This window comes from Cynoglossus semilaevis, chromosome 14 (assembly GCF_000523025.1).
Source record: "Cynoglossus semilaevis isolate Cse_v1.0 chromosome 14, Cse_v1.0, whole genome shotgun sequence".
Taxonomy (NCBI): Eukaryota; Metazoa; Chordata; class Actinopteri; order Pleuronectiformes; family Cynoglossidae; genus Cynoglossus; species Cynoglossus semilaevis.
The window spans coordinates 3,980,242-3,990,878 of NC_024320.1; the positions used below are offsets into that span (position 1 = coordinate 3,980,242).

The 10,637-nt window shown below is 36.7% G+C and overlaps 2 protein-coding genes across 2 annotated transcripts in view; both read right to left on the reverse strand.

Annotated features, from left to right (window-relative positions):
- LOC103389163 (threonine synthase-like 2) overlaps window positions 1-10,637 on the reverse strand; it is a 649,915-nt gene that overhangs the window by 449,982 nt on the left and 189,296 nt on the right. The gene's annotated exons all lie outside the window — the stretch shown is intronic.
- Window positions 1-10,637, reverse strand: part of pnpla7a (patatin-like phospholipase domain containing 7a) — a 28,166-nt gene that overhangs the window by 13,428 nt on the left and 4,101 nt on the right. Inside the window, exons 9-23 of the mRNA XM_008324523.3 lie at window positions 10,194-10,274; window positions 9,540-9,668; window positions 7,492-7,572; window positions 5,374-5,503; window positions 5,202-5,273; window positions 4,971-5,047; window positions 4,723-4,878; window positions 4,367-4,444; window positions 3,685-3,890; window positions 3,448-3,579; window positions 3,100-3,223; window positions 932-1,045; window positions 744-810; window positions 214-363; window positions 35-98 (exon numbers count right to left, since the gene is read on the reverse strand). Coding sequence (XP_008322745.1) covers window positions 35-98; window positions 214-363; window positions 744-810; window positions 932-1,045; window positions 3,100-3,223; window positions 3,448-3,579; window positions 3,685-3,890; window positions 4,367-4,444; window positions 4,723-4,878; window positions 4,971-5,047; window positions 5,202-5,273; window positions 5,374-5,503; window positions 7,492-7,572; window positions 9,540-9,668; window positions 10,194-10,274 — 1,661 coding nt within the window. The remainder of the gene's footprint in view (window positions 1-34; window positions 99-213; window positions 364-743; window positions 811-931; window positions 1,046-3,099; window positions 3,224-3,447; window positions 3,580-3,684; window positions 3,891-4,366; window positions 4,445-4,722; window positions 4,879-4,970; window positions 5,048-5,201; window positions 5,274-5,373; window positions 5,504-7,491; window positions 7,573-9,539; window positions 9,669-10,193; window positions 10,275-10,637) is intronic.

Below are 10,637 nucleotides of genomic sequence, written 5' to 3' on the forward strand. Positions count from 1 at the left end.
TTGCAATGTTTGTCCACCATTTTTATAAACACACCTGTCTAGAGCTGCAGCTCCAAGTCGTTGTTTGATGATGTCACTGGTCAGCAGCAGAGTTGGGCCTGTGGAATGGCCACAACAGGAAAAAAAGGCAGGTTGAGAGCTTATTTTATTTGGAAAGCAAGAAAATACAAGATCACCAAATAAATTGAATATCTACACTTTTATTGATGCTACCTATGGCGAGAAGAGCATGCTGCAGCTCCAGGGTGAAGGCAGTGAGTGGTACTTCCTCGGATACTGGTAAGACAGTCACAGTTGAAAGGTTTGATGCCTGGTTCCCGGCATCCCATTTACTGCCTGGGGTGTGGAGGGCCAGGCTGCGAGCTGCAGGGTGGTACAAATAAGTACAACTCCTGGTCAAAGTGTGCACATACACAGCCTACGCTAGTCAGATGTTTTCGAAAAACACCACTGATACACCACTGACCGGTACCACTGATGTAGACAGTACTTGGGTTGTTGTGAAAAATTGTTTTTTCCTGTAATGCTAGTCAGATAAGAACATGTTTGTAAAAAAAAAACACAAAATTGTGAAGAATTGTTGCCTTCACAATTACTGCAGCATTTGAAGCCTAATGTATCACCTCAATGCTATGATAAATCACAAATATGTCATTTCAAAGCCCATTCTAACAACCACACTTCTGCTGTTTTTAAATGTATATATACATATATATATTTTTCAAATGTCAAATTACACAAACCTGTCAGGGGACCATTGACCTGTTGAAGGATCTTCTGTCCTAAAAGGTGGATCAACCTGGTTACAACCTGAAATGCATCAGGATTTTAGAGTCATCATTATGCAGTACGCTCATTTGAATGCAATACTGTGTTTAGAATGAAATGTGTGTATATACAAAATATAAAATAAATAAAAATATAAACCTGCCTGTGGAAATTTTCTCTTAATGGAGCTGAGAGCTCCCTCTGGAAGCTTAGCCAACTCGGAGTCTCGTACGGCATGAACTGTAGTGGCCCGATTCTGACGGGTCAGGGCTTCAACCTGCCAAACACAAGGACACACAGCATGTTTACTTCAGGATAATTAAAACAAAGGTCAGACCCTCAGAGCCAAAAGTGTTCTCCGCCATTCTTTCTGCGGCTCGCAACCTACTAAACAACAACAATGATTTCAGATAAAGTTAAAATAGATAATACATAGAATAATGCATTCATTAAGAGATAAAAGTCAGTTCTGAGTTTGTGGCTGGTGAAACAGTTTTTCAGAAAGTTTAAGTGTGACTTCAAGTGGGAAAAAGGGAAGAGAGCGGTTATAAATAAGATCTCTCCATCTCATCATTCACACTTGACGTCAACAAAGAGCTAAATATGTCTCTGCATGTTAACCACCTCCTTTTATATTTATGCCCACCACCAGAGAAGCTGCAGCAGCAAGTTCACTTCCCCAGGTAACAGTAACCATAGCATCCATCAATCGCAGAGTTTTATTAGGAACATCACAGCAGAGACCATGCACGTCAGCCAATGAGAGAATGGAAAAACACAGATTCTAATTGAGTGTCTGTTTTTCATACTTTAACCCATTGATGACTGTACAGCAATCCAGTAGAGTGCTTTCATTTTAGGCTCCTTTGGTTTGAATTAGGAGTGTCAGAGTTTTGAAGCTAATTTAATTTGTTTCTAATTAATTACGATGTAGTTTGTGTCATGACAATTATTCATGATAATTAATCATGATTAATCATAATTTCAGATATTTAAATATGACAACAAAATCTGCATATTGCTGTAACAGTTACAGTAGGTAGATGTTGGCGTTTCACACCTGTATTTATTCAACTGATCCAAATGTTGGAATTATAATGTTTGGAAAGAAAAAAAATGTAAAAGCATCATTCAAAATGGTAGCTTCATAGAGTTGGTGGATTTTAGTCATTACTGTGCAATACTTGAATAACAATAGGTGGAATTATTAGATATGCAGTGTGTGTCATACTGCCCATCGAGTAAAATGCTGTCAAATAGGAGTGTTACATAGACCAGACTGGAAATAACATCTTTAGCCGGGTGACGAATGCAGGGCGGAATTTGACTCACTAATCACTTAATCTAGTTTTTATTGAAAATAACTAAAGTGTTTCAAGGAGGAGTAAAATAGAAAATTAGACCAGACATGAGATCTTTTGGGAGTGACGAGTCTAATGTGGAAACGTCAGTCCTGACGACACCAAGGGAAAAAAAACAAAACAATAGTTACCATTGGAACCTTGAACAGACGCATGACAAACCTGTAATTTGGCCCAGCCCAACACTTCCTACCTCAACAAACTGTAATTATATTAGCAAATATTATTTATATACTGTACATATCATTGTGAACTAACCCGGAAAAATGTCTCCTCCTAAGCACACTTTCAGAAAAGAAAGTTTTGTATATAATTTTATATTACAGAAATATTTAAATGTTTCCAGCTTCAGTGAATCCACAGACAGTTCAATCAAGGCTAAACCAACAGACTTCTGTAGTTACTTAGTTCATGGTGATATGGTTTACAGATATCTTTCACAGTAAACAACCTGGGGTGAGGCTTTTTAGGTAAAAGCACAAGATCTGAATGAACTCTGATCAAAGTCTACATTAATCGGCCTTGATTTCTTGAGTGAGGGTTGGGTAGAGGTTATACCTCCCCTCTTGTCCATTAATATGCACGCAAAGTACATATGGATGACACCGATTAGGAAATTGATTCCCCTCACTCAACTGCAGTAAGATGTGTTTAATTCACTGCCAGTGGTGACAGTCTTAACAGCCAGGCTTTGGAAGAGCAACTTGGCAGCAGCTGCTTTGTCAACAGACAGTGAATGGGTTTTGAATGTAAAGATTAACTACTGTTAATTTAAAACCCTAACATTATGTGCATTCAAATCAAGTCAAACAGACAGATCTCCCATAAAAAGATAAATAAATAAATTTAGAAAAACAGGCCCTGCTTGTGCTGATATACAGTCATTAATATTTATGAAGATACTCAGAGTTAGGACAAAAACACAGCACTATTTCCCCATTTCCCTTTCCCTCGTGGTCGTTTTCCTCACCACACCAATCAGGTCGCCACGTCCATACTCGCCAATCAGCTCCTTTTTGCCGTCTTCTTTCAAGATGACGGAACGAAGTCGACCACTCAGTACGATGAAAGTGCTGTCGGATTTCTCTCCTTGCCTGAAAAATATTGATAAAACAAACTCTTTTTGAATCACATGCACATCACACTTGTGACCCAAAGCCAAGTCGGGGCTTTTTTAAGTTAATTTCACTCTTTGACTCTGATTTGTGATATGAAAACAACTGTGACTGCTCCCAAATGGACACAGTGCTGTTTTGTTTTGAAAGTGGTGGGGGAGGAGGAGGAAGGGGGGGTTGTTCCAAAGCCATCAGCCAAATACCTGTAGACAGCCCTGCCAGCTTCTACAGCCATCCAGTCCAGAGCAAAGTCAATTTGTCTGACAAAAGATGACATTCTCCTCACCACAGTGTGAGCAACATTCAGCACCACTTTTGGTTCCACACGCATGATTCTGTAGATGAGACAGAGGTTAAAGGGACCATCAGGCATTTATCAAATGCATACATCAATTTTGTTTTAGATTAGCATGCACAGAAAAAATGTCCAGGTTACTGACTCATAGAAGTGGGTTTTGGAAATAGAGAGGAAGCTGCAGTCTCTCTGAGCTCTGACGGTGAATATGAGAGGTTCTCCAGTCAGAACAGCCAACTGACCCACCAGTTCTCCAGGGTAAGTCACAAAAAGACGTGTCTCCTCTTCACGGTCAATCATCTTTTGGTACACGTGGAGTAGGCCAGATATTACAAACTGAATGTTCACCTCCTATGATATCGGGAAAATAAGACATTTGAATAAGTTAACCGTTCTTTTTGGCCGTTACCAATTTCCTTTAAGCTACTGTATGTTTGATAAATCCTGGGCTAATCCTTTCTTACTTATGTTTGTTATTTTATTTATCATTTTGGTATTTTTTGTGTTTCTGGGGTTTTCACTTTTGGCAGTGAAATTCCTTTTTGAGCCACAGCTGTTTTTGTTACTTTCTTAACCACACTTTTACCTGTATCCATTATAGCTTTTTCTACCAATGTCTTGTAGATTCCATCATTCAAAAGGTTTTACCTAACTATCATTTATTTTTGAATACTTTGCTTTTTGCATCTAATGCCAAGGTACTGAAATTTGTTTAATTCCACCTTAAAAAATAAGTAAAATAAAAGGAAAACTTTAGGACTGACACTCTGTCCTTCAAGAGAGTAAAGGTATTCAAAGTGGGGTTTTTTTTATTTCATGTTTTTGACCTGGTCTCCCTGTCGGGCCACTACAGAACCAGCTTTGACTTGATGCAGAGTCACTCTGCCCTCCAGGAGAGTGGGATCCTACAAAAGAGATATTGTTGTCAATTTCAAAAAAATACTTTCCTACACAAGTGCAGTAACAAAGAGGATCATTTAAAATATATTTTCCCATAAAACACAAATACAGGCCAAGTTTTCCTGGCAGAGATGTGCAGTCACAATTTCCCATATATATTAGTCACAATGCATAATAATACACAGTAGACATTAATGTGGCTTTTGCTTCAACAATGATGAGACTCTGACATACAGTATTTATAGCAGCTGATGTTCATTTTTGTAAGTGTTCATCCTCCCACCTGAAGCTGAATGATTCCCAGCAGGTCCCTCTTTGCAGCCTGGAGTATTGTGCTGCTTTTACTGAGGTGAACAGCATCAGAGTGCCCCCCGCTGTCCGTGTAGTGAAACACCTCTGAGGGGGTGTGCTGCATGGTCACAGTCTTTTTCAAATTAGACTACAGATGCAGACACAGAAGTAATGGTGGGTTATGGAAACATGAGATTCCTGCAGAAGGAAACATTGCAGAGACTGACCCTCATGTCTGACCTTCTGCGTGACAGGGCTGGGCGGCATGTCGTCTATGGCGACTCGAGCCCGTTCGCAGGCCATGTTCAGGTCATTACCTGTAAGACAGAGGATCATAAATCAACGTGTCTGAGTAAGACAGTCAGTCTCTGTCCTTGTTTTAACATCAGTGACTGTGATAAATCACTGCGGAAAATTAATAAAGTTCTAGAGATTTTTACTGATCGAATCTGTCCCAAAAGAATGACCTACCTGTGCTTTCTGTAGGCATGGAGATGGAGCGCATCTTCCTGTAGCTGCTTGAAGGGCTGTCTTTGGCAGGGTCTGTTTAATTTAAAGTCAAGTTCCATAAATTAATCATTTTTTTCCCAGCAGATGAGACGGCAGTTTTAAATTAAACTATGATTGTACTTGACTGTGTGACCTGTCTCTGCAGAGCTCTCAGCTGTCCCGGCTGGTAATTCGTCCTGAAAGTGAAGACGGCGAGTTGTCTTCACTGAATTTGCCTCTCCCAAAACATTGCTTATATTAGTTAAGGGCACTGCCTGGCTGTCCTGTCAAATATATTTAAAGGAGGCTCAATCATTGTTCATCATTAGTTCATTGTCAAGTGTTACAACTGAATCTTAAGTCTCTGCAAAACTACAGATCACGTCACAAACCGTAGAATCATTACAAAGGGCAATTTTTTAGTTGAACCAGTCCAGTTAAAACAGTTAGAGCAGTGACTCTATTTTGACATCACAAATTCAACCCCAGAGACATTTTCTCACACAGTCACATGATCACAGCTGATATTTTTATGCTGCATTTTATTTGAAATTGATTTATTTAGATATATTTATTCATGAAAGTGGAGAATATAAATTTTGTGTATGATGTTTTTAATTTAAAAGTTTTAAAAAGAAGTTATTTTTGACGACTCCATTTGAATTCCAGGTGAACCCAATTGGGGTTCATGGAAGCATGAAATTAATGATAAATATGAGCGTGGTGCCCGCTAAAGAAAGAATACAAATCGAAAAAGGAGGAGACCCAGAGGAAGACCCAGGACACGTAGTCGCTCCAGTGTGTCATGGGTCTTCCTCTGGGTCTCCTCCTTTTTCACCCCGGGATCCCCCCAGAAGAGCTAGAGGAAGTGTCTAGGGAGAGGGAAGTCTGCGCGTCCCTGCTCCGACTGTTACCCCTGCTACCCGGCTCCGGATAAGCGAAGGATGATGGATGGACAAATCAAAAAAAGCCAAAAAATAAAGAATAGAAAAGTTAAAAGAAAAAATACGTAAGTTAATTCTACGTATAAAGTACATAGAGACCGTGTAAGGTACGCTATGGAATCAAGTGTCTACGTGCAGGCCAACTCTCTTCCCTCCCTTCATCCCTCCTTCTCCCTCCTCCGCGCATTCTGCTGTTAGCCGCTACTGTATCGTCTGTCTCGAAGGTAAGAACTCATAATTAAAACCACATTTTATTTTATATCACAGGAATCCTTATATACTATAACTTTTTGTGTATGTCTCTATAGCAATTAAAAATATTTCCCCATTTTTTCTGTTATTTCTTATGGGAAAACATTCAAGATATGAGCACCTCAAGTTACGAGCTCGATCCTGGAATGGATTATGCTCCTATCCCAAGGTGTTCCACTGTATTATGCTCTTGTGCACTGAAGCAATTCTAACAGCAACTAATTTAATGATATTTAATATCATTAAATATTAAATATAATTATTTAATAATGCTATTATTTAATATCATTAAATAATATCATTATTTTTCAGTAATGATATTATTTAATGATAATCCGTTGCATCAGTAGCATATATAAATTGCTACGGAGTATAAATTGCACCGGCCAGCCACAGTGCCCTCTAGTGGCTGTCAATGGAACATAAATAGCAGATATTTATACACAAGCTTAGAGTGCCCTCTAGCAGCTGTCAGTTTGAAAATAACACCCGTAAATTTTTAACTGCAAGAAAATTGCAGTTCATTCATTCTTTCCAAGGGGAAAGAATGGAGGAGGGATAGGAAAGACTGGAACCACTGTACTCTTTACATGAACAGTTAATTATAATAATAATACACAGTATTTGAGAAAACTACTTATTTAGATCACAGTGCAGATAATTACATGAATACCAAAAAAAGGAAACAATATTTTACTAAGCACTTGATATAACAGACAAGAGTGAGGACATTTTTTTTGTGAATTATAGGGTGAGAAATGAGGCTTCTGGTCCTCTGTTTCCCATGGAGAAACTATAATCATTTTTATTAATTTTCACAGAGAGTAATGATGGCCTGAGTTATGATGCTGTGCTTAATGTTGTGTGAAATTAGCTTGCAAGAGTGTGGCCCAGTGTGTATGTGTACGTGTTGAGTCTGTCTGTGTGCATTTGCGTGCAGATTCATAACCAACACTGTTTAAATATTCAATACCAAAGTCAGTGTGGTACAACCCATGTGACTGTGTGTGTGTTTGTATTTATAAATGTATATCTGTACACAAATGACAGTGCACACTCATATGTATTCCTCCTACCGGATTAAAGAGCTCTGTGGTGAGGCCCAGATAGTTATGCAATGCCAAGAAGGTGACTCTTTGCAGACGCACCATGATGATCTGAAACACACAGGTCAACAGAGCAGAAAAAGACAAATCAAACACACACACACTTCCTACATCCACACAGGGAATGATGCTGTTTTAGTAAATGATGTGTGTCAGCAAAATAAACATTTCTCTCAATCACTTGTAGAGCACATATTGTGAAAAATTGATTTTTTTTCAGGATTTTGTTCACATATTTATGACTATTGAACAGGGATGTCAAACTCAAGAGGCCAAAAATGTCAGAAAGTCTATGCTGGGGGCCAAACAGGATTAAAAATTATTCAAGTCTAGTGCTGATATTGCTCTCACCAGAAAATTTTAATTTGAACAGACGGCAAAAACTTCCTAAATAAAAGATAAATTCCAAAATTGCCACGGATATATTATGCATATATATATATATATATATATTATGCATATATATTATGCATATATATATATATATATATATATATATGCATAATATATATGCATAATATATATATATATATATATATGCATAATATATATGCATAATATATATATATATATATATATATATATGCATAATATATATGCATAATATATATATATATATATATATGCATAATATATATGCATAATATATATATATATATATATATGCATAATATATATGCATAATATATATATATATATATATATGCATAATATATATGCATAATATATATATATATATATATATGCATAATATATATGCATAATATATATATATATATATATATATATATGCATAATATATATGCATAATATATATATATATATATATATGCATAATATATATGCATAATATATATATATATATATATATGCATAATATATATGCATAATATATATATATATATATATATGCATAATATATATGCATAATATATATATATATATATATATATATATTATGCATATATATTATGCATATATATATATATATATATATATATATACTGTATATATATGCGAATTTGACAATTGCATTTAACCAATTCAGTAAACATTAGTATGTGCTTTCATAAAATAGAAGTTTATATAAATCAACCAAATGCAAGTTAAGCTTTGCTGGGCCATATTTTAAACGATGGAACGGACCAAATACATCCCACGGGCCTTGAGTTTGACCTAAGTTCTTTCTAGATAGTTTTTCTCCACCCTTAAGTTCCTATTGAACAACTAGGTAGATGTTTTATGATCTGAAAAAATCTGGAAAAATCTCGCAGAACTACTGTTCTAAATTCACCTGCTTTATCACACCATAAAGCTAGCAGTTATAAAAATAAATCATACCGTACCTAAATGTGAAAGGATATGCTGTTGTGCTATCATTTAAAACCCGAAAGCATAGCTGCTCGTTTATCACAGCACAAAATGAACACCAGCTATACACACGTATAGCTGGTGTAAAAACTCATTACCACTTTGGTTAGTCTACGAATTAATATCAAGGTAATGTTGACATAACAACCTTAACTAATCATCAGAAACATCCAGGTTCGTTTTTGACTCTCCGCCTTCTCCTGAAGATATTTCTTGTTCTGGCGCTGACTCTTGTCAAACATACCACATAGACCACAGTCTGTTGTCTAGTGACCTGCCTGTTTACTATACCTACCAGGATGGCATACACTATCTCACTTAGCTCCAGAGAAAGAACACTCAATTGCCCAAGAGCCTGTCAGAATCTGCCCATTCACCAGCAGCCATAATTTGCTCACTGCTTAACCATTGCCATAGTTACAGTAAACGTTCCTCAGGACTTCCCCTCACTGAGTAGGTGGGCCAAACATGCAGTGCCTCATTACAAGTTAAAGGTAAGTGTGTGTGTCCAACTGTGAACAATCCTTCTGTTTTTGGTTGATCAAAACAAAATTGCAAAAATTTTGACTTTTTTTTAAAGTAACATAATACTGTATACTGTATGTCTCCTTTAATGGTAACTGTTTGTAAGGAAATCATAGTCCTACCTGAATAACCCTCACAAGTGTCTCTGGGTATTTTTTAAACACAGACTCAAACGCAGATGCAGGCAACCGTAATATGGTGGAGCGGGTTGCAGCCCGTGCAGAAACGGTCTTATATGGAGCTGGATAACCCTGGAAGAGACAAAACAAATAATTTAATTAAAAGAAATACAAAAGCGAGAGCACTCATTTATCTTCATCAATAATCTAAGGACAAAAGCAGTATTATGGCATTGATTTCCCCCTGTATGTGACACCACTTTGAGTACCTGAAGCATTTCAAACAAGTGGCAGGAGTCATTTTATACCCATAAGTATTCCACAATCGAGTAAAGTACCCAAAATAGTTTCGAATCACGTTGTAAATGCTTATCGATACTTTTTGTCCCAGCAGGTCTCTCGTTGCTGTGGTTTTTAGGATGAAGTAAAAATATCTTATTTGGGTTTTCTGAAAAGGTGAAATATGTGCAGGTGACCATCAGAAATAATAATAATAATAATAATGGAAATAAAGTGGATGCTGCATTAAGGAAAAATATGGGCATATGATTAAAAAAGAGGTGATTAATTGGAAATAGGACTAAGAGTGAGAAAGAACAGAAGCTGCAGTTAGTATAATACGATGAGAAGAAGAAAAAAAAAGAAAACAAGACTCACAGTAATGATGTCCAAGATACTAAGCAGACTGTGGACACTGTCTCCAGGAAGAACATCCTTTACAACTGGTTCTGTACCATCCTGGAAAAACAAAATCAATTGACAAAATACATAATACCTTGCAAAAATGTAAAAACCATAACACAGTGATTTCCAACTGCTGTACCATAGCACACTAGTGTGCTGTAAGAGGTCGTCAGATGTATTGTGACATTTTACTTAATTAGACTAAAAACAAAATTGATTTACGGCAAATCATTTGTCCTCGTTTATGCAACAGTGACAGGCAGAACAATTCTATACTATAGACTACCTAAACTATGTGAAAGCAGACAGCTATAAAAATCTTTTTTCAATTCCTGTGAGTATATCAATGTTGTGTTCAACTAAACATGCATAGGTTTAACAATAAGTACGGTAAGTAAATAATTAGGATTACCACTC